Source organism: Coloeus monedula (assembly GCF_965178545.1).
Source record: "Coloeus monedula genome assembly, chromosome: 20".
In the NCBI taxonomy this organism is placed as follows: domain Eukaryota; kingdom Metazoa; phylum Chordata; class Aves; order Passeriformes; family Corvidae; genus Coloeus; species Coloeus monedula.
Window position 1 is genome coordinate 3,400,369 of NC_138800.1, and position 24,463 is coordinate 3,424,831.

Below are 24,463 nucleotides of genomic sequence, written 5' to 3' on the forward strand. Positions count from 1 at the left end.
ATGTCAGTTGTAATTCATTACTGCAAGAGAAAGACATTTTTCAGCTGAGAATTTAAATGAGCAAGTATAAGAGAAATAATGGTGCATCTGAGCTCCAAAAGCCAAGGCCTATTTGCAGACCCAAGAGAAAATATAGCAGAACAAGGACATGAAGCACAAAGCTTGGCAGAAGGGGCAGGTCACTTTGCAGGAGGAATCAGTCAGGGCTGAGACTCCACAGGTATGAGATAGAAAAGCCAAATGTTGAGAGTCAAGCTATTTCCACCCTTCAGTTTCATAAAGAAGGATGTAAGGCAACAGAAGCAGCTTTTCTTTAGTCAAAATAAACAAAGGGAGATCAGAGGAAGTTGGGGAGAGAAGACAGAAACTGGAGTGGGAACATTCACAGTCCATCAGCAAACTCACATCAGACACCAAGGTGGTAAGAGAGCTCGTAAGAGAAATGGAAAACATTTTCCCAGTCACCTGCAAAGTTTCTGCTTAGGGACTGCAAAGATAAAACTCTCAAAGAAGAGGGATGTCAGAAAAATCTCAACTTCCATGTTATGAACACATGCAGCCAGACAATACTGTACACATAAAGAACAGTTACTCACAGTGCAACTTCCCCAAAACCCCATGTCTAGCAACCATTCTCTGGAGCACAAAGGGATCTGTGATTACCAACTAGCAGGGATTTTATAGCATTAGGCTACATCTGACAGAACAAGGCCTTGTCAGGTTGCACCCAAAGAGAGGACCCAGCTGATGGTATCACTCCCTGAACATAGGGCAAGATCCCGGGGGATTGATGAGGGCTGAGCAACCCTGTTTGCTGATGTTCTACCTGTGTTTTCTCAGAGGAGAGTCTCATTGCTTCCATAAGCTTCTCCATCTGGTGTCCCTGCTCCAGCGCGTTGCGCAGCACATCCTCCGTGCTGACGAGCCGGTGCTGCAGCCGGATCACTTCCGACTCCGAAGAGGGGTCGATCAGGGAGTATCGCCGCTGGTCTGTTACTGACTTCTCCTTGTCCTTAAGACAGCAAAGGGAAAAAAGGAGCATTTTACATCAAAACCAATAGCTGCAGAAACTCAAGGTAGAAATCCACATAACTCCTGGAACTACATCAGCAGATGGGGCAGAGCACAGCTTGCATCAAGGGACCAGTTTGTTTCCAGCAGTTCAAATCAATTATTCACATTTCAACCACTGGAGGACGCTGAAGTACTCGGGAATTAGAGGACACTGCTTATTCTTGGATCAGAGTGTGTGTAAAACGCGGGGGGGTAGCTGAACGACTTTCAGTTTCTCCCATAAATTGTAACCCTATTTATCCATGGATCTAAAACCTGTGGGAACAGAAAAACACTGGAGAAGGACAGAGCAGTCTACAACTTCCTCTCGACGGGAAGCAGAGAGGCACATAGCAACCTCTGCTCTCTGTGACCAGGGACAGGACCTAGGGAATGGCTGGAGCTGTGTCAGGGGAAGTTTAGGTTGGGTATCAGGAAAAGGTTCTTCCTCCAGAGGGTGTTGGGCACTGCCCAGGCTCCCCAGGGAATGGGCACGGCCCCAAGGCTGCCAGAGCTCCAGGAGCGTTTGGACAGCGATGCCAGGCACAGGGATTGTTGGGTGTCCTGTGCAGGGCCAAGAGTTGCACTTGATGATCCTTGTGGCCCTTCCAACTCGGGGCATTCTGTGATTATATGACATATGGACATCTTTGCTGCTTAATGAGATGCTGCTAAGCCAGGCCACAGCTCAGTCGTTGTCAAGAGACTTCCCATCAGATATTCAGCAGCACAAAAGAAAACACAAAGACCTGGAGCAAGAGTGAAGGGCTCAGACCCTCCCCCCCTCCTCAGCAGTATAGAGCCCTGTAGCCTCCAGGCCATGCCCAGGAGGGGTTTTAGTGCCCTCACCAGCACAACCAGTTTCTCTCGAAGCCCCTTGATGTCATCTTTGAGCTTCTGTTCCTTCAGCCGCCACTCAGCTTTGTGCACTTCCCGGCTGAGGTCCCGCTCCGGCCCCGGCGAGTGCCGGTTTGCCTCCAGTAACAGCGCTCTCAGCTCGTTCAGGCTCCTGGAAGAAGCAGCAGCAGGAAGAGATGAAGACGTTCCCAGAGCCCACAACACCACTGGAGTCCTGCTGTGCTCCCTCTCCCACCTTTGCTACAGATCCAAAGAAAGGCCAGTGAGCAAATCTGACCCAGCTCCCACCACTCTTTCCTTGTTGCACTTTGCCAGCTCTGAGATTGGGACCTGCACAAGGCACTGCTTGGGAGCAGGGCAGCAGCCAGCTTGGCTGGCTTGTAGATTACTTCATTCAGCATCTACACGGGTACTGAGCTGTCTTGCTGCTCCTGGCAAGCAGCAAAAGGACAGTGCATTTTGAGAATTCACAGCCTGTAATTCTAACCAAACTCACACATCAGCGTCTCTAAAGAACAGGAAAGCTGTGGGCTGGATTTCAACAATGCAACTCTACATTTCTTCTGGTGGTTGATTACAGCACCCAGAAGGAACATGAATATACAAAGAGCCCCTCTGTCTCCAGCTCTGTCCTCCAGACCTTGCACACCGACCTTTCCTTCTTGAGCAGCTCCTGGCTAATCAGGACCAGTTGCCCTGAGGCATCATGTGTTTTCTTGGTCAAGGCTTCCAGTTCCCCTTCCAACCTCTTCTTTTCTTTGAACACCGAATCAGCCTTCTTTTCTGCTGTTTTGCATTTATTTTCCAAAGCTATGAGAAGCAGAGGATTCAGGGGAAGAAAGGTCACTTAGTCCTTTACTTATATTCCTGCTTTTTGCCTTTTCCCAATCCCTACTCCTAAAAGCACAGACCTAATTAGTTCTTGGTCTGGCTGCAGTTAAGGGGAGATCTTGGAAACAACACACCCAGCTCCACTGACTTCTGCCTCATTAGCTTAACACATAAATAAGCCCAAACCCTCCCTCACAGGACACAAATATCTTCTGCAGTTTGTGTTCAATTCCTGAATTAATTTTTATCAGCAATATCTATTAAAAAAATAGCAGCATCATGTTTTACATCAGCCTATTTCAGCTCTGGGCTCTTGTTCAACACCAGTGCATAGGACAAGCAGGGAAACATTTCATTCCCACCAACACTGGATTAGGGAAACTTACCACTTACTTGGGCCCTTAGAGTTTCAGTCTGGGTCACCAGGGATGACACCTCTTTGTCTCTTTTACTCAGCTTGTCTTGGAGGTCTGTGAGGGAATGAAAAGACAAAGATTAGAGGGTTGGAAAATGCTTTGTGCAAATTGGGAAGGTGTCAGGCGCACAGCGTGGGTCAGGGTGCACCAGGCACCACGGTGGTACACTCCTGTTGGCAGAGAAGCAGCTGGAGATACTGCATTTCACCACACTTGGAGGTGGGATACACACTGGAAAGTTGTATCAGACAGGGTTAAGAAAGCAACCACAAAGGAGGAGGGGGAAAAGGGAGTAAAACATTTAAAAAAAACCCAAAAGGAGCTTTTAGCACATTTTTTTGCATCACCTCCTTCAGTGGAAGACAGAGACTGCTTCAAAAACATGTTTTCTGGAACTGATGTATTTCCATGCTCAGAGCTTAGATCTGAAGTCTGATGCTTTTGTGGCTCAGATCTGACCTGGTTGTTTTCAGTACATCTTTCTGGGGTTTATTCAGTGTGGAAACAATGTACACACAGACTGAGTGGCTATTCAGAGCAGTGGCTGCTGGATCTAGTTAAGCTCTACTGTCACTTGCCAGGAATTACCTGTCAGTCAGCAAACAATTTGGTGTTGGAACATAGAATAGTTTGGTTTGGAAAGGAACTTAAAGATCATCTTCCACCCACCCTGCTTTGGGCAGGGACACCTTCCACTAGACCAGGCTGCTCCAAGCCCTGCCCAGCCTGGCCTTGGACACTTCCAGGGATGGGATATAATATGAATGTGTTCTACATAATCCCATACCTGCAAAGACAGATGAGGCTTATGGACAATGCCTGGCTTGCACTGAGGGCAACAGAAATAGGACAAAACACCTCTGAATCCAGCTCTGCTATTGCTCAGACTCAGTGTTACAGCTCACCCTCTATGAAGGGGCTGAGTGTAGTTCAAGCTGAAATACACTTTGTACAAAGTTTTCTGAGTGCGTAAGTTTCACCTTTTGTTAAAAGGATGGATTTAATTTATAGTAAACTTAATAAAAAGTAACTATCATTATTTGAAGTCAGTCACATTAATATCTACCATTATCACTCCTCTCCTGTGAACAAATAACATTTAATGTCTGAATTTTACCTGCTGTAAAAATCAGTGATGGGATGGAAATGCATCAATTTCCACAGGTCTGTCTGCAACCTGCACCATCTGTTTGGAGAATGTCTAATACAGGTAAAAACATCCATCCCTGCATATGCTCAGCTTGATTAGAGGGAAAAAACAAAGCCAGACAACAAATGTCATCCAGCAAATTTTGACAGATGAAACGACTTCCTAAACCCCTTCCATGCAGCCATCCCTGCAAGAGCAGAAAGTTAGAGGAAGAGAAAGCATACAAGTCACTAGAACAGGGTGTTCCAAGTAAAAATAGGAGCTTCATACCTTCCATAGTCTGCTTCATCTTTATCTTTTCTTCAGAAATATCATTAGTCTCAATCATCTGGAATAAATGTAAAATATGATGAATAATAAACCAATCCTTTACCCAAAGATTCAAAGCAAAGTTAACAACCACAAAGCCCCATCCAAAGCAGAAAGTATCCAGTGTCCAAGTTAGGATGTTTTACATCCTTCCCAAGAGGGAAATAAAGGCTTTTTTGAGGAGCCACTTGTCCAGCTGGGTACTACTGAGGCTGACCAGAGTGCCCACACACAACCTGCAGTTGAGCACAACAGCAGGATTCACCCAGGAGGGAACAGAGCTCAGGTTTTTCCCCACAAGTTCTGATTCCAGCTCTGCACATTCAGAATTTGTGCAGAGGGACGGAAGAGCTGCTGTCCCTCGGACCAGGCATCTCTGGTCAGTCACAGCAAATATCCAACTGCAAATGCTCTCCAGCATGCAACTTGAGACCTACCAGTCAACAAGTTCCTCAACTTCTGTAGAAGCTAGCTGTGCCCAAAGTTATAAAAACATTGATAAAATAATAATTTATTAGAGAACTAATGCATTCATAAAAATAATAACAGGCAAATGCCAGGTCCATACAGGGGATTCTGCTTTTTTCCCCCCACCCTCTTTTCTATATTGCAAGGAAAAGCCAGAGACTGCAGAGCTTTCAATGCCAAGCTTTCCGTGCAGAGGCTACAACTGAGCCCTTCATGCCTCTTCCCATCCAGCAGCCTTTGTTGGAACCTCAGCACCAGACCCAGCAGTTGCTGTGGCCACCACAGCCAAGAGCCCCAAGGTCAGTTCCCTAAAGTCTGGGCTGTGGGACAAGTCAAACAGAAGCATGAGCACCCCCAGAGGAGAAATATGTTTCCTGACATACTTTTGGTATGGAAAAAACTATTTGACTACTCCAGGGAAGCACAGTTGTGGTTCTCACTTGAAGGTCTAGGAAAGACTGTCACAAGACACCTTTGCTTGTTTAAAATACTTGGACAGTGAATACCACAGTCACTTTAAATTAACTAAGACAATTTAAGATAGAACTTGCCCCATGATACTCGAAGGCTTTCAACCATGCATTTCTTCCCATATTCTCCTGATTTTAATTGACACATAGTTGAAATAATTACTTCAAGACTTCCCCGGTTCTAAACCAGTATCAATATCCCCCAGAGCCCTTCTATTTATCTAAAGGGCTCTGGAACAAGCCTCCAGTTTCTTCTTTTCCATTCATTCCTGTTTGAATATTGACAATAATGTGTTACCTGTTGTAGTAACAACCCCCTTTTCCCAGGGTCCTGGCTGTACTTATTGTTCCCAACGGTCCTTACTAGATGAAACATGCTAGAGCAACCCTTCACACACTACTAATGCTGGAGATTCCTCCTTGGCCTTTGCCTCTATTGTCCTCAGTGTGCCTGTTTCCAAGGAGTGAACTTCTGACTTAGACAACATGGAATTCATGGGCTTGACTTTGCTGCCTGGAGGTACAACTGGTTTCAGTGGGGCTGTTCACGTTGGGAAATTAAACGCAAGCATTGAATTCATTGGCACCTCTGTCTGGAACAGAAACTACATCACCAGTGAAATTTCAACAGAGTATTCTTAAAATGTACGCTTTTTACAGCTTATTTTAATTTTCTGCATCCCCACAGGATGTAAATTGGGTTTTTCCTCATTTCTCATGCAAAATCCAAACACAAATAGGGGCTCAGCCCAGAGCCATGAGTAGCAATCTCCCCTCTCACTACAGTGCAGAACCAGCCACAATTCCCTGTGCCATGCACAAAAGTGGGATGATCCATCCTGTGGCAAATAGTCCAAAAAAAAAAAAAAAAAAAGGATGACTTAAGGAGACACAAAGGCCACAATAAATTCATATTACTGCTATTATTTCAGCCTTCCCTGGTCTCATATTTAATCAGGCATTTTATTTATTTTATTTCCCCAGCCTGGTGCCATTCTGACCCTTGCTGGCAGCTTGTCCCCTATCCTCAACATCAGCATTTCCCTGTCTCCCATATGTGCTGTGAAGCCCCTGTCCTGCTGCTGGCACACTCCCACCCCATCCCACAGTTCAGCCACTCACTGCACCTCTCAAACCCTGCTCCATGCACTGAGCAAGGTTAAATCTTTTTCCACCCTATCCTCCTACCACCCCTAAAGAGTCTTGGCCAATAGCACACCAAGACTGCTGCAGCTCCTTGGAGAAACACAACTGTATTGTAGGAATGATGGTTTTTCCAGCTCAGAACACTGCTTGCTCAGAATGAGAGCCCACCCTGGCAAACCACGACAGCCCTACTTTGCTGCCACAGCAGCCTCCAAGCTCAGATGTGGCCCCACTTGCTCTTTTTTCCTAGTTGTCCCACTGTACTGGCTTTCTAGAGTAGAAAGACACCTTCAGCATGGAGATGCAGTGCAGAAAGAGCACTGTCAGTGGAAGGAAAAGACATCCAGATATTTGAGGCCTCAGAAAACTGCACAAGGCAGCGGCTGAGGGGTTACCAACAGTGATAATAAACAAGCCAAATGACCCCAAAGTCATACATTTGCATGCTGAGAAGGATGCAGGGCCTCCATGGACTGCAGCTTGTTCTCTAAGACAAGCACTTTTTCCTGCAGTCTTTGGATCTCCTGTTTGCTGTGGGCTTCTGTTTTCTGTAACGTTTCATAGTCCAACATCTTCTTTTCAGCCAAAGATATCTGCTCTTTCAAGAAAGCTATTGCTTGTGTCTGATCTGTGTATTCACCATGAAGTTTCTCCAGTTCATGCACCCTCAGCTCAGCATCTCGACACTTGTCCTTCACATCCTGGAGTTCAAGAAGGTGCTGACTGCTTTTGGTTTCCATTTGCATTTTCCAGTTGCTGTTGCTTTTTTCCACTTCATCCAAAGCCTCCTGCAGCTTCAGTTTGAGACTCTCTTTCTCCTTTATATGGACAGCTGTCTCAATGTCGTGCTTTGCTTTCAGGTTCTCCAACTCAAGCTGGTGCTCCAACTTTATACTCTCCACCACTGCCTTCAGCTCCACGATCTCCTTGTGCTGGGTGTCAGGGCCTGAGTTGAGTGTGGCTTTCAGGTCCTCCAGAGACTTCTGGTGGTCAGAAGCTAACGTGTCCAACTTGGACTTCCAGTTGTCCATGAGCCCCATGTTCTCGTTAGTGGCTTGCTGAACCTTATGCTTTAGGTCAACAATCTCCTGTGAGTACTTCTCATTGACAGATTTCAGCTTCTCCATCTCCTGCTGGTACTTCTTTAGTGTCTTTTCGTACTTCTCCTTCAGCTGGCTGCTTTCCTTCTGATGCTCCTTGTTGGCAGACAGCAGCTGATCCCGCAGCCGAAGAGCCTCTGACTGCAAGCCCAGGTTATGTTCAGGGGTCTCTGCCTGGTGGGAGCTCCGGAGGCACTGCCGGAGCTCATCCACCTCGCTGCGCCTGAGGCTCAGCTCCTCCTCCAGCTGCAGGATTCTGGACTTCTCAGCCACTGTGGTTAACTGCAACACAACAGAGAACACAAAGTCAGCGCACCTCTCCTCGCTGCATCCTTCCCCTTTAGTAAGCGTGCTCCAGTGGAAGTAAATCCAAAGTACGTTAGTCAAAGTTCAAATAACGAGGTAAAGAACACCCGGTACCTTCCAACCTGAGCACAGTTTTGCACCAGGGTAAGCAGCACCGACAACTCACGGTTATGTCTGTGCCAATTGCAATTTATTTTTCCTAATACAAATCTCTTGCTTTCCACAGAAAAACATCTTGGAAATAACCCTTGAAATTCACTAGGGAGCAACAGTGGTTTATGAAAAATAATGTCCTGGAAGGGCATTATGTTTCCAGATCAGGCATCTTGCCAGATGACGCACAGAGGAGATGTGACTGCACATGCAGGAATTTCACAAGCATCAAAACCAGCATTAAGCATATCATGTTTCCTTTATTGCTCAGCAATCCTCAGCCTGCAGACCTCTCTTCTGTAATGGAATTTGTTTACCCTGGTGTAAAAAGGAAAAGGGATTTTTACACGTGAGTACTTGTTAGAGTTTATTAGCAAAGTCAAAAAAACAAAGGAGGCTAGAGGATGCAAGACAATAAATCTGGCCATGGTGCACATTGAGCTTAAGGGCTATGGATCCATGTTTTGTAATCTGAATGTAACCTGGCAGGGCTGAACTCCCTGCAAGTCACAGGGAGTTCATGGTGCTGAAGCTATGGATGGAGAAGAGGATGAAATATTAGAAAAAGGCAACAGAAAGAAGGAAACTGAGCCAAACCCCAAGAGATCAATTCCACTCCATTTCAGTCGCCATTTCCCCAGCAGCCATCAGCCCAGGAGGCTGGTGGTCATTATTTTAGATGGGCACAGGGGGCTTCAAATCATCCACACTTCTTAGAGACCCTCACATTTGTGTTTTCTACAGCTCTCAAATCCATTGCTGCTCACTGCAACAAATTTGCTGCTTCCCACACCACACCAGCATGAAAAAGCCCTTTCCACATCTGGCCTGCCTTTAGGATTCCTCCGGGCAACCTGTCCTGCTGCAGGCAGAGCCAAGGATCAGAGTGGGCCCACCTGCATTCACCAGGACCTTCCACTTCAGATGGCAGCTCCCACAACTGGCAGGGGAGACTGAAATGTTGATTGCAATGTTATTTCCTCTTACAGCCCGAGGGGGGGGGGCCCTCGAAGCAGAATGAATTCTGCAGGGTGTGGATATTGCTGGGATATGCTAATTGAAAAATGAATTGTGACGAGCTCATGTGTCAGATGGTGGCATGGGGCAGAGAAGCAAACTCAATCTGAGAAACAAGTTCCCCACATGAGAAGCAAAGCTAGAAATCACATTGTACCACTATTTCTGGGAAAGAGAGCAAATAAAAATTAAAAAAAAAAAAAAATCAGGGAAGCTTAAGTTCAAGCCAAAATCAATCAACCCCACAAAAACCAAAAGAAAGAAACCCAAAGCAAGGCATCATGAGCACCAAGGCAGGGCAAGCACTGTCTGCAGGCAGGGCAAGTGGGGGTCCATTACCCTGGTGTCCTCTAATTCTCTGAGGAGTTTTTCAGCCTGTGCCTTCTCAAACAGCAGGCTCTGCTCGAGCTCCCGTATTCGGGCATGCTCCAACTGCGTCTGAGTCTGGTCACACAGAGGGGAAAAAAGAACAGTGGAGATGGGAGTAGGGGAAGGGAGGGAAAGAGAGAAAGAGGGAAAGAGAAGGCTGCAACATCATCTCCAGCGTACAAGACAAGGAAAGGCAGTTCACAACAGGAAGAGAATAAAGATCCAAACAAGGAGGAAAAATCCAACCAAACAGAAAACGGTCCCTACGGGATTTTACATGGTACTCGTAGTGGTTCTTCACAAGAAAATTGAATCTGTGATGGGAAAATATCCTTCTGCATTAGAAACCTGCATCAGTGTTTTCCTGCATCAGCTGAAGACACTTCCTAAAAAGCAAAGCTCCCACCAGTACAAGGCCCTTGTACACAAAGAGAATGCAAAGACATTGCAATGATTCTCCACATCTTTCCTCAAGAAGAATCACAAGGTAGAGTGAAAAGAGTTGGAAGTTTCCATCCTCTTTTTGCTCTGGAGACAGTGTGAATCCTACACTAAGTGGGGAAGAAAAAGCAGGTCAGACTGTACATGACATGTTGTAAAACCAAAAATACACGGCAGTGAAGCAGTCAGGGAACTGAGATACCAAACTGTTCTATAAATCAGTGCTTTGGGTTTGAATAGGCCTGACATGAATTGCAAATTGATTTTTGTACAGTAAGAGTCTACTAATTTTGGCACAAGAAAATAGAACTTTTTTGGTTGGTTGGTTATGGGATTTTTGGTTGGTTGGTCGGTGGTTTGTTTTCAAGGGGTTTTTTTTTGACAAATAATTCAACTAAGCACAAGAAGTTCACATGATCTACCCAAATCCAGGAGCACTGGCTCTGGGCATTCCTTTGGTGCCCTTCACTTTTAAAGCTGAAGTACCACAAAGCTGCACTTGGTGGCAAAGCTCAGCACTCCACAATCACCACTGTAGTATCATGTAAAATTCGCTATAAATAAAAGAAGAGAGGAAAGTGCATGCACACTCTGGCCGTCACATTTTTTTAGCTTACAAAACCCACATTTTCCTTTGAATTAAACTTAATTAATCTACCAAATAAAAAACTTAATCTAGCAAAAAGCAAACAAACCTGCTCAGAACCATTTTTTGCCCTTCATTTCCCATATAATTATTTGCTTCCCCCCCTCTTTCTATTTGAGCCAGTTTTCAGGATTTTCTGCCCTTCCCTACAATAAAGCAAGGCCTGGCTAGTTGTGTACAAATGATAGAAACTGAAGTTAAAAAAAATCCACATTTTATGCTTGCAAAATATCACTGTACATGTATTCATAGATGGCGACATAACTGCCAGTTATATTCAGATGGCTCTGTTTTTTATGTGCCTTGTTGGACCCCTGAAGGAGGAGGGCAAAAACACGTGGATGCAAGAGCTCAAATATTATCAAAATCCCAAATTATATAACTTAAGTGCAAAAGTTGGCTGATTGCATCCTTAAAAAAAAAAAAAAAAGGCATTTAATTAATTAAATAAAACTAATTCTGCTCCCTATAAAGTCCAAAGATCCACATCTCAAGATGGAGCTCCAGGCTTGATTTTACTTACAGGAATAAATATTCCTTTGATACCAATTAATTAACTGGTGGCAGCACATCAGATATTTTCTACCTGAAGATGCTGACCTGTTACAAAACTCATCTCTGGACTTCTCAAAGAGATGCTCTCCAGACTCCTGAGGTTAACACAAGTGCCCAGTCAAGCTCTCAGTCCCACCTGATATTCTTGATCAGTATCTATTAATCCTGCTATTTTCCTACTCTGGAAAAATATATGAAAATAGAGGGAAAAAAAACCAACAACAAAGAAACCAAAAACCATGGAAAAAATTAGATTAACTGTTTTACAGTCCTTAAATCTTAGATTCACATCAAATCCTGTATTATTTTATGTAAATTGGTTTGCTAGTACTAGCCAATATGAGTCAGAGTCTCAAATCCAAAGTTTTCCTGCACTTTGAGGAAGCTCAGATAGGAATTTCAGATTTACTTCTAGCTATTTGTCTTAAATTACTGTTCATTAATTATAAACTGATTTCCCACTGACATTCAAGGCATGCTGCAGGATCCAGGAGATGAGCATGAGAGAGTTCCTTGAAGATAGTATTTCCCGTAAACCATGGTCTTCCACCACAAAAAGCCTTTCCTGAAAGCTTTTCCTAAATTTGGTTTTCATCTTTCAAAGCTCTTGAAAGCTTTTCCTGCATTTGTTTTTCATCTTCCAAAGCACTACAGCATCAGCTGCCAACCAGGATCAAAAGTGGGTTGAATTAATAACTACGTTATTAGCAAGGCTAAATCCACAGTCCCTCTATCAGAGGTCCAAAACCTTGATCTGTATCTTCAGGCCACCAACACATGGATTTCTTTGGTCAAATTGCTTCCAAGGATGCTGCCTGCCATGCTCTACACCCAAGAGCCCTAGATTTGTTCAGAACATACATGCTATTGGGATAAACATCAGAGCATTTAGCCAAGCTTTCAGCAGAAACCCCAGAGCCATGGACCACACAGCAGAGAACCTGTTCTTACCATTGTCATAATTTCTGTTACTGGCTGTTAAGTCACAGTAAACACTCCCCTCTGAATACTTGGAAGAGCTGCTGGTGTAAGAAGACTGACAAGACCAGAGGAAAGCAGACAACTGTCACTGGACTTTGCTTTTGGCTAGTCCAGCTCTAGAGAGGGATGCCAAGGGCTGTGCTTGCAGCCACTGGATGACTTCATTGTGATTTTACACAACAAATATCAAGAACAACCACTTCCCAGGAAACACACTGCAACATGAAGGAGCACTTCTCCTCCTGATTTTCAATAAAAGGTTTCAGAGGTTTTTTTTCTCTAAGTTAATTACTTGCTTCTGGAAAGCTTAACTATCTCCACAAAAAAGCAGGAAGGTGAGAATTAACTCCAGTGGGTCAACTGTTTAGTCTGAGCATGCAAATCAGGCAGACAGGATGTAAAAACTGGCCACAGCCAAGCCCTCTGCCAATGCCTGTGCTGGTACTGATGCTGGACTCATGGACAGCATGCCAGTTCCCTGGATCAGAGGAAATCAAGCTTTCCTAAATTATTTGTTCTTTTGTACAGACAAGCATGGAAGTGAGGACAGGACCATAACAGTCTGCTGAAAGCTTAGCCACATCCCCACTGCAAAACAATTCCTTCCCAGCCCAAAGGAAAGTTAAATCTAAGACTGCAAGTCCCAAACTGAGAATGGGAGCCCTTATCCACAGCAGCTTATGATCTTGCTAAGCACGGTGGCTTTAAAAAAAAAAAAAATCCAAATATACTATCTGGCCAACCCTGGTCCCACTGTCATCATTACACAGCCAGGCTTAAACAGTTGGAGCTTACAAAAGTACAATTCACTACTCTCAAAGGGAATGATGGATGGATCAACCACTCTTCTCTAAGGCACTGGGGGAAAGCTGTCAGCTCAGGGATGAACAGAAATCTGATTTTGCACCCACACAACAGGCAGAAACTGCACTTGCTGTGCTTCAGCAAAGGTCTGCTATCAGTGCACTGCTAATTTACACCCTGTCAAACATCTCCTTCAGCTTCTGGATGAAGAGGAGAGGTTTATGCCAACAGGATCACAGCCACAGCACCATATCCATTTCCTAGTTTTCCCATTTTCCTGGGCTTTTATTGCTATGAGTGACAGTGAAGCACAGGAGCAGGGCCCTTGAGATTTCTGGCTGTTCCTAACCTGGCACTCCAGCTGAAGAGAAGAAAACCTCCCTTGATTTACATGTGGAGAACAGAGCCTTGCTTTCACAGAAAGATTTTCTTTTCCTTTTTTCACCCTGCAAAAGCCTCCCACTCAAGGGCAAGCTCCCAACATCACTTCCAGTTTGCACAATGTTCACTGCAACAGCATCACTCTGAGGAACAGCCCTTCCCAGTGACAGGGTGTCAATCCTTGCATCAAACCCACACTCATGAGCAGTGAATTCCACATGAGGATACCTCAGGACACACAGCATTTTGGCTGGAATCAAATAGCATCCAACCAGGAGACTGCGTGTGCCCATTCGCTGCTAAGAGCAGGACACTGCAGGGACAGGAATTGAACCATCAATTCATTTCTAGAGTGGAAAAACGTATGTTCCAACACACTCAGATACAGATTTTAATATGGCTTGGCAATTCAGAGTGACAGATTAACTCCAGGCAGCTCCAAGTGTGAATAGTCATTGGGCACCACACCAAAGAACAATCCTCACAGTTTACACCATGGTGTTTGCAGCAGGTCCAAAGCCATCAATAAAGTATTGTTAGAGGGGAGCAAAAGATGGCAGAGTTACTCAAGTGAGGCCCCACATGTAACTTTGGACCCCACATTTTGGCAAGATCATAAGGAATTACCTCCAGATCCCCTTTTGTAATGGATTCTTCCTCCACACGGAACTGCAAGTCCTCCACTTTCCTGGGGAAGGAAAGGGACACAAAGAACAATCAGGAACACTCATCTCAGCACCCTCTGTCTAAGCAGCCATTGTGCATAAACCTTTTCACTATTAATCAAGTTTTATGGATTACTGCAACACCATCAATGGAGAGATCATTACCAACAAATGGAAAAGCTGCCCAAAAACTACTGGTAAGCTTTTTGTGTTCTAAAACCACCCACCCAATATTAAAAAATCATGTCATGGCCTGCAAAATCAAATTCTGAGAGGAGAGGAATACAGACCACCTTTGGATACAAACAGCTCAGCAGAAACTGAGCAGCAAGACCCACTGAGCAGGACAGTTATATGCAGCTTTCCACACACAAACATGGCCTTTTTGCAAGGTACATCCTCTCTGACACCAGGATCCTGAAAACAAGCGAACCACAACCAGGTTTCACTGGTTTGTTTAAACCTTATTATCCTGCAGCCGAGCACTGGGCAATTCCTGTGCCAAATGCACAGGGTCCATACAAAATATTCCAAGGGAATTGGATCCTCTGCCTCCTTGGCAGAGAGTGGGCAGTGTTTAGTGTTTCCACAACGTGGAGACTGAGCTACCCCGGCAGAAGTGCCTTCCCCACAGATTGTACAGGCCAGTCATGTATAAATGCACATAAATTCACACACATTAACACAGCCATGCCGAGGAAACTCTTCTCTTTTGGAAGAGAGAAGCCAGTAACAGTAGACAATAATCCAATTTTCTGTTAGACTCAGCCCTCTTTTCCTCTTTACTGATAAAAAAAGGCTGAGGATGTTTAGTTGGTAGGCAGATGTAAGGACTCTGATTCTGTTAGAGATAAAAATAGCTGTGAGTGTACATAACAAACTCCACAAACAAGTTTCCTTGTCTAAACCTCCTCTAATTAGAGGAGGGAGGTATCTGTTGATATTTAGGGGAAAACTCAGCTGTCTTGGGTTAAAGGGCCTCCTGGAGCTGGGAAAGTCAGCTGCCTACCAGGAGTAGGGGGAGACTTATGCATGAAAAACATTTCATCCTCAGAGGGGCATCAGTCAATTGAAATCAACACTGTTTTCAGTTATTTAATACATAGAAATGTTTTCCTATTCCCACTGAAGAGCTTAATTATATACATGGAGCAACTGGACTCCAAGAATGACATGCAGATCTTCACTCTTACCTAGAGAGGAAAAGTATGCACCACGATATATGCATGGATGGGGGCCTCTGCGATATGGGGAGATGGTGAATCACACTACAGTGAGGTTGTACTCCAGTTTGGCTTCCCTTCCTCACAAAGAACATCCTCAAGATCAGCCCATCACAAATGGAGGGGAAGAAGGGGTCTTCAGCAAATCCAGGTTGTACAGGAGGGTCTGTGATGGCCCAACGTGCACATGCCTGTTTATGATCCAAATCTTATTTCATACTGTATCCTTAAGCCAAAGCCACCTGAAGGCTTTATCACTGCCACACATGACTTCACCTCCCTCACACCCATCCACTCCTGCTTTACCTCTTCTCCTCTTCCAGCTGGTTCAACAGCTCAATCTTCTCCTTCTGCATCCCATCCACCAAGGCTCGTGCTCGCTGGAGGTTTCCTTCTGCCTCTGTGACATACTGGAACAAAAAATAAGCCTGAGACACAAAAGCTAGCCATTTCTGAAGTAGTACAAAGCTGTTTAAGAAAGGGTCAGAACTAGGGAACAGAAAGTTTTGATGATCTGTTTCAGAGGATGCTGTGGTAAGAGCACATTTTCCAAAAAGCACAGGATGTAGGGATGGAGACAACAAAAACTGCTCGGTCTCCAGCAGCTGTAAGTGATCCATGCTTCAGTGCCTCTCTGACCTGAACCTTTTGAAGAACCCAGCTCTGATTAGAGTTAAGAACTTGAAGCCTGAAAAGTTCTGAAAATCTGGTCAGAGGTTATCAGTGCAATTCAGCCCCAGACATGAAGTGAGAGAGACATTTCAGACTTCTGTTAATTCATTTGTTACTGATAATTACTGGAAAACACGATACACAAGAAGAAAGTCAGCTTGCAGTTGATTTCCCAACTTCTCGTGCATTTCTGACAGGCAGATGTGACCTACCACATAAATGTACAGTGCCATCCCTGTTCCCAGGTAGCTCACTCGGGTTTATAAGCATGAGCAAGGAATTTAGAACAAGAGCATGTTGGAACCCTGGGTTTAGAGAATTTAGGTTTCTGGGATATAATAATATATATGTGTGTAACAATATGGAGGTGTGGATTTCTTCTTTTCTCCTTCTTCTTCACAAATCTGGGTGTTCTGGTATTGAGTCAAAAAACCCACAGTGCAGATCATGTATAGTTAGTTATTGGATTATAAGTAAAACCAAATTACTTTACATTCCATAATTGGGTAATTTGGACTTTAAAAGGCCTTGGAAGTTAGAACTCACGGCCATTTTCCACCTTGTTAACTTGGAGGCACACTGTGCAGCTGTATTAAAGATAAGAAGACATCGAAGAACCACATACTGACAAACAGCACAAACACATCTCTCTTTAAGCATTTGAATACATAAAATATCCTCTGTACAAATGCTTGTGCAAAAAACAAACAAACACACACCAACCTAATATGATCAGCCTGTTTTCCTTCCAGATTTCCTGACTTCATTAACGTGATAAAAACATCCTCTCTGGTGGGAAAGCAGTGGCATATGAACTGAGCTGGTGTTCTCAGCACCACAAAATCACTGCAATGCAGTCACAGCCACAGCTAGATTCAGTGGCTGAGGGGAACAAATCTGCCTTCCACCTGCATTTCAGCGTTGAAATGTATTGATCCACCAGACACAAACTATCCATTGCCTCTTATCTGGCACAGCCATTTTCCTGCTCCTGGCTCGGGGCAGAGACAGCACATGTGACATTGGGAGAGTGGAGAAAGAGCCTCAGTGTTGGGGTCCCTCCCTCCCCACCATGTGGTCCTGGGAGAGGGGCCCTGGGTGGGAGGCACGAGGTTTTCCCTGCCCCTGGTCAGCCTCATTCCCCATGGGCTGTTTTGTGTTCCCCTGCACAGGGCAAGGACCCTCTGGTCCCATGACTGCCTCAGTTCCTCGGCAGAGCCCCGGCCATGCGGCTGGAGAAATAAACATCTCTGAAACAGCTATCAAGAATCAGTCCATATATATTTCTTTTCCACGGGACTCCTTGTTTGATACATCGTGTTACAGAATCCCCACTGTAACACCTCAGCTTAACTCACCACATAAAAGGCAGAAATTCAGAACCCAAGTTTCACACATGGGGTAACTTTATGATCTGACACTTTCAGGGGATATCAAATATTCAGATACTTGACAGCTAGTGATAAAAAGCCTTATCACCTCCTACCTGCTCATGTTGGGCCTTCATGATGGCAATCTCCTTCTCCACCTCACAGATGTGGCTGGTGGCTTTGGCAACCTCTGCCCGCTCCAGGTCACGCTCTGCCAGCAGCTGTTCAATGTGCTGCTGCTTCTCCTTCAGTGCCTCTTGGAGAGCTGTGGTGCCAGAGATTTTCCGGGCATATCGAGAAGAGGTCTCTGTCAGCTGGGAAAAGAGTTAAAAGAGATGGGGTAAAGCTGTGTCCTTTCCAGTCTAGAATAGTTGAAGTCCCCTGTTAAATCTGGAATGCTGCTCACCTAAACATTTATTCAGCTGAACAGAGCTGCAGTTCCAGCTCTAGGCCCTACAGGGGAGGTTAAGTCTGAGAAACATCTGGACAATGCTCACAAGCTCAATTGCTCTTCTGCACTGCAATGAAAGCACCATTTCCCAAAGGACAGAACATGGGGTGGGAACTGGGTCAGGAAAAATTACCATGTACTGTATCATCTACCTTCTTAAATATAATTCATTGATGACCTGCACTGATGAAATCCCAAAAGGTGAGCTCAGCTGGGCAGACTGATTTCAAGTGGAGACCAGTACGGGGTTGTTCGATCCACTCCCAGGAATGACACTGCACACCCTCTTCCCCAGCCAAGAGGGCTGCAGGTCTTCTGCAGCAACACCACAGCACAGCCAGAGCTTTTAATAATATCACTGCCTGCTCTGCTTTCTGCCTGCTTGAGCAACTGCCAAAACCCCAGGCATATGACCCACGACATTGTCACCCTCCACAATAAGACAGTCACAGTAGGAGCTTTGCACAGCTGGTCAGTGCAGCAGTATGACCATGTGAGACTGGAAACAGTGTCCTTTTTCTGCAGGGATCCCTTATAAACCTGCTCTTGACAGCAGAACTGAGATTCATCCCACTGAAAAATCACACTTCAGGCTCTTCAATGGTCACAGTTGCTTGGTGTCCAGTACAGCCCCCGTGTCCATGAAGGGAGGCTATTTGTGAGGTGGGCAACGCTGTCCCACACTCCATTCCCCTCACCTCATCAATGGTGAAGGAGCAGCTGCACTGGAAGAAAACCCCACCCTCCTGCTTTGTGGAGTTGGGTCACAGCAGTGGATTGAGGCTGCAGAGACCATGCAGGAGCCACTTACCAGCCCACTGCGGCTGGGCCTGCCCCCGACTGATGAGGCCACCGAGCTGACAGAGCTGATGGAGGAGCTGCTGGGGCTGTGGGTCAGGGCTGACACTCCCATGGCCATCCGCTTGCTCTTCTTTGCCTTGGCAGGGCTGGTTGATGGGAATCCGATCCGGATCACCTTGTGGATGGGAGCAAAGAGGCCAAACTTGGGTGGGCACTGAAAATACCTGGAATACAGGAGATGTGAGAAGTGGCAGAGCATCCATCTCACCCAAGCCTTGAAAAATGGCACTGCCAAGCAGTATAAAACCCCGGCCCACAGCTCATCTCTGGGTAATTTGCTGTGACATTGGTTCCTGTGTACAAGTAGTTGGATTATTCTCATTTCCTACTTGTAGTACTGGCAATCTCCATGTTTGCATTTGTGGTGCTTTAGCAGGGAGACCTGAGGTAATTGCCAAGCACTAGTTGCTGTGCACTTTGATAAGATGCCAGGAAAGACACATCTGGTAGCCTGGAGAGCACATATCCCACAACATAAACACAGCCAGAGCACAAGCACTCCTCCTTTACCAAGCAACCTTTACAACAAACCAACCTTCTCAAAACTTGTGTGTGCTCTTTACCCTGCTTTGAAGATAGTGATGCAGTAAAGTGTGTCTGCAGGGAGATGTCAAAAGATGGACAAGGCTCTGCTCCGTGGGGCTCAGCAATGAGACAAGAGGCCATGGGCAGGAAGTTCAACCTGAACATGAGGAATTACTTCTTCCCTGTACAGTGACCAAGCCCTGAAAACGCTGCCCAGAGAAGGTGTGGAGTGTCCTTCACTGGGAATATTCCAGAACCTTCTGGACACAATACTTATGCCATGTGCTCTGGGATGACCCTTCCTTGAGCAGGAAGGTTGGACTAGATGACCAGCTGTGGTCCCTTCCAACCTGACCCACCCTGTGATGCTGTGTCAGATAAAAAGATCTGAATCACACCGTTCTGTAGAAATGTTCCACAGGGTAAAAATTTTTCCTACTAAAACAAGAGAAAATGGCAACTCAAACCTTTGAAGCTAAAAATACCATTACAGCAAACTCCAGCATGTGCCACCTCCTTGGGGTGGCAGAGAAACTGTTTCCTATGCAAACAAACTTGGAAAGATGCAAGCATGGAGGAAAAGGGAGGATCAGATAATTACAGTGCAAGCTCTCTTTTCCACAACCGCAGTGAGCCCAATGACTCTGTCTCTCCAGAGCCCTCTTCCAGAATAAAAATGAGCCAAAACTCAGTGTCAAACCCTGGAAACTCCTCCACAGGGCCTTGGCTGACCAGCATAAACCAAGGTTCCTTTGCTGCTGGCCAGCTGCCCTGCAGCAAGAAAAACCAGATCACCTCCAGCACTGTATCCCCTTGTTTCAGGGGAGCAGCCAACATAAAAAGCTCCTATAAGAGCTTTCTCACAGGCTTCCCAGCAAGAATAGGACTAAATACTAAATATACTATACTAAATATACTAAATTATAAAACAATCTGTCCTATTTTAATATTAAAAACCAGGTTCTAATGACTAAATTACACAAATACAGTTCTACTAGCCCAAGTTCTCTCTCTCTCCAGATGTGAGCAGCTGTTTCCCCAACTCCCTTTTATTTTTAAGTGCTGGCAGCCATACAGCTGTGTCACAGGCAGACCCCTGTGTGCTTGGGAGGCCAGGGAACAGCCTGATCTCCAGCCAGATGAGAATAAAACTCATTTTCAAACATCTGCTCAAACCCATTTTTTTTCTATAACAAACTTTAAACAACCCCTCTACAACCCCAAATCTCTCAGCCTCCTCGGCTTCCTGCCAACAGAGGCCCTTGGGTTTCAAAAACCAGCCATACCACAGGCTGACCTCTTACAAACCTGCCAAAGCCCTGCTCAGCATAGTTTTCCCAAATTCCAGCAGGCACAGGCAGGCCAACAGCCCCTTCCACAGCTTTGCCTGGTGTAAGCACAGACTGGTACTCCTGGCTGCACAACAATCCCAAAGGTTAATTCCCTTAAAAGCCTCTGACAGCTCTTAGCAAGCCCAAACTTGCATCACTATGTCTGCCCATTTTCTTTCAGTCCAGATTGAAAGCGGTTGCAATTAGCTTTTATAGTTCAGAAGCAGAAATTCGTTCCAAAACTCTTGGCAGTAAAAAAAATCCACTTGAAAACCAAGAGCTGCTCTCACTGAGTGTGGAGGAGCTCCATACTCACATTACAGAATGGAAATGGGGAAGAAAAGTGGCGGTGTGATGGCAACGCAACTGCAGGTGGGAAACGGCACAGGAAATGTTGAAAGAGATGGAAAAATCTTCAGTGTCCAAGGCTGACATGTCACAAACTATGCAGAAGTAAAAGGTCTGGGCAGTTTAGTGAGCAAGGACTCCCACTGGACCAGAGACAGAGAAGGGAGAACAGTAAAATAAGCAGGTAACATTTAAATTACTATAGATGAGTACACAGAACTTGCTTGGCATTGGGGAATTGACATCAAACCAAACCACACCAGCACCTCTGAAGTCTCCTGTGCAGACAGGAAAGCAGATGCAGCAAACCTCAGTACAAATCAGCACCATCTGATGTACAGAGGGGCTCCCCACAATGATACCCTGTCCCCTGGGCCACTGCTACTGACCCACAGCCTGCAGGCAGCCTCCACTGAAGAGCCACAGCTGCTGGGAAAGCCCAGCCCTTCAGCCTTCTCTTGATGTACATCCACACCTGAACCTGCAGGAAAATCAGTGACCCACCACAAATTTCAGCCAATTCACCACCTACTCAACTGGAGTTGCCTATGACAGCAAAGGTGGTGACAATGTCTTTTGCTCCGTGCTGCCTCTGCTGCCTCTGCTGCTTCCACCAGCCTCCAGTGTCTTGAGCTCCAGTTTTGGCTCCACTCTCCTTTTGTAGCTGCAGCAGGCAGTGCTGGGCTTGTTGACCAGGCCAGGGATGCTCACTAGATGGCAACCCATCACCAAAGCACAGACTCCAGATCTTGCAGGACAAGATCAGGGCAGCCTCAAGAATTCCATGCTGCCACAGCAAACAGGGAAGACTGACTGAGGGTTGCCTACATGCACCAAGGGAGTTGGTTTTATGATGTTAGCTTCTCCAAACCACTGCTGTTGAAATGGGCACATGCTACAAGAAAATCAAAAGGCTGGATGAAGGCACAAAAGGACAGACATGGACAATGCTGCAGCCTTGCTCTAAACAGTGTGAAACAAAGGAGAAGCCTTTGCAGACAGGGCACGCACCAGAGCAGCCTCAGCCAAGATGCAGCAGTTTCAGAAGACAGATGACTTCCAAAAGTTGGATTTTCAAACACAGCAACAGAGGTACAAGGATGAGGCAGACAGAACATTACACTCACATCTGCCTTTCACACCTTCCACATGCACAGAGACAATAAATAATTTCTGAGCACCCTGAAGATTAATCTTCCAGATAGTTTGAATTGTCTGATAAAGAAAGCAGGGACTTGCAATCACTCCATTATTTATTCTCTACCATCCTGATTCTTTTATTTTGAGAACAGGCTGAAACTCAGCCATCTGCTGCCAATCATTTACTGCTTTCTTGCCCTGATACTGAACAAGGCAGCTTTTCTTGTAATTTAAATGAAAGCACATGGCTGCTGGACAAAACAAGGCTGACCCGACATAAAAAACCTTTATTACAGAACCTGAGATCTAACAAGGCAGGAACTCTCAGCTCCTCAGTGTCAAAGTTATAGGTTGGAGTTGATGATCTCAAAAGTCTTTTCCAACCTAGTTAATTCCGTGAAAGATAAATCTCACCCCTAAAGCCAGACTGCCTTCAGAAGCTCCAGGAAACCAACAGTATTTCCCACTTAAGGAACTTGTGTAGGACAAGGAATCAGTTGCACCTGTATTTGAAACAGGGTCAAAGAGCTGCTGTATAATTCAGATTTGAACACCCCCACGCTCAAGATCCAAGGCCTGGGTCATTCCCTTAACTAAATTCCACATGAACAGAAAGAGCTTCCCGGCAAGCCTGGGAGATGTCCCTGCCTAATTTTATAGGCACCTGTAACAAGGTCTTTTTTGGAAAAGAGTGAAGGTGCCTATGGAGTCAGAAGTGGTAAGATCAATCAGCAGACACCTGTCGCACTACAGAATTAGTACAAGGACAGAAAACAACCACCAACTGTTCTTTCAGATCTCTGGAAATTTGTTCCCAGAAAAAACAGAATAAAACATTAAGCTGAGGAGAAAAGAAGGTAAAATCTTTGTCTTCTGTAGTTCTGACAAGGTGACTTATAGCACAAGAAGAATGTTTATGACAGGAATGTGTGGCAGAAAGCAGAGCTAATACAGTCAACAGAATTAATTTCTGGCAAAAATTAAATCCCACTGTAAGTTATCTTCTCTCCCTACTTTCTCCTGTTTCCTGAAGCCATTCAGGTTCCTCCTTCACAGAAGTTATCTGATCCTGCTTTAAAATGCCCCAGTGATGAGGTTTGTATTGATCTCCTTGCAAGGTTATCCGAAAGCCTAAAAGACTCAAAATTAGACTCTTCCTCCCAACCCACAATGTCCAACCAAACACAGCCCTAACGCTCCTCCCAGGTCTGATGGCATTTGCCCCCCAGCCACCCCAGGAGGTGTGTAGGACCCAGGCTGGGGTTCAGAGCACACAGTACCTTGTACCAGCAACTGCCCCATCATTCTTTCCCAGGGGTTCATCCAGCTCCACACCACACCACTCTCCTTTGGCAAAATCCGTCTCTCCCACGTAGCGCACGACTCCCGTCTTTGTCCCACCAACCTGTCAGAGATAAGATGTTGAGGATTAGAGATGGCAGCACTAGCACTGACACAAGGGGACTAAATCTGGGACAAGTATTTAGAGAGGGGGACAAGACACCTGTATTTTCTGTCAGCAGATAGTTCTCACACCAAGTTCTCCCAGCACTGAAGTTGTCTTTCCAATAATTAAAAGTGAATAGATGAACTCGCACTTTTGGGACTGCCTGCCTGGAAGATGTCAGAGTAAATATAATGAAAACATATTTCAAGGTGTCAACTAATTGCACCAAGTTACTTGTGAGGCCACAAAGGAGTTTAAGCCCTGCAGGCACAGCTTGTACCTGCCTTGCCTGAAGAACCATGACCTGCACTGACAGGTTTTCAGCCCTATGCTCATTCAGCCAGCAGTTCTGGGTAATACTGGGACAGGACAGCAAGGGGACAGCTGAGCCAGGAAAGCATTCATTGCTCCTCAGCTTGCTCCCAGGCAGGGTTTGCTAAAGATGTAAAAACTGTTCAAAATAGAGGTGTTTTGTACAGAAAAAGCCTCCACTTTTATCTACACTTCCTACAGCAATTCCCAGTGCTGGCAAACTGCATGCGAGTGGGGCTCAGCTCACTGCCAGGCATCCTCCAGCACAGGTTTCTTTCCCCACCATGGAGAAATAAGAATAAATCACACCTTTTTCTCCTGAATTTACATTTAAAGTTCTTAAAGTTTCCAGCTTACTGAGGGTGCTGAAGGAGGGTAAAAGTCAGGAACCTTTGGAGCTGTATTTTGATCATTGCTCCGAGAGCATGTGGCACTGAGCAGCAGCTGCCTCTGCACTAAACACTCCCACTTAGACACTTAGGCTGAGAAAAGGGAGACAGAAAAGAAGGAGGGTGGTTCTAAAGGTTCATACTACAAGTAAATCAGTACATGATCTAAGTCTTTTATAGCCTATCTCTGCTAACACCTAAATTCAAGGAAGAGAGCTTAAAAATAAGTTTAAAATTAAATTTGCAGCTTCATCCTGAATTACTTGCAGTTATTA

The 24,463-nt window shown here is 45.4% G+C and overlaps 1 protein-coding gene across 1 annotated transcript in view; it reads right to left on the minus strand.

The window, feature by feature from the left end:
- CLIP2 (CAP-Gly domain containing linker protein 2) overlaps nt 1–24,463 on the minus strand; it is a 77,997-nt gene that overhangs the window by 9,017 nt on the left and 44,517 nt on the right. The window contains exons 4-14 of the mRNA XM_082294483.1: nt 23,321–23,445; nt 18,647–18,860; nt 17,501–17,698; nt 15,649–15,752; nt 14,082–14,142; nt 7,139–8,083; nt 4,579–4,636; nt 3,129–3,212; nt 2,565–2,721; nt 1,903–2,062; nt 827–1,012 (exon numbers count right to left, since the gene is read on the minus strand). Coding sequence (XP_082150609.1) covers nt 827–1,012; nt 1,903–2,062; nt 2,565–2,721; nt 3,129–3,212; nt 4,579–4,636; nt 7,139–8,083; nt 14,082–14,142; nt 15,649–15,752; nt 17,501–17,698; nt 18,647–18,860; nt 23,321–23,445 — 2,292 coding nt within the window. The remainder of the gene's footprint in view (nt 1–826; nt 1,013–1,902; nt 2,063–2,564; nt 2,722–3,128; nt 3,213–4,578; nt 4,637–7,138; nt 8,084–14,081; nt 14,143–15,648; nt 15,753–17,500; nt 17,699–18,646; nt 18,861–23,320; nt 23,446–24,463) is intronic.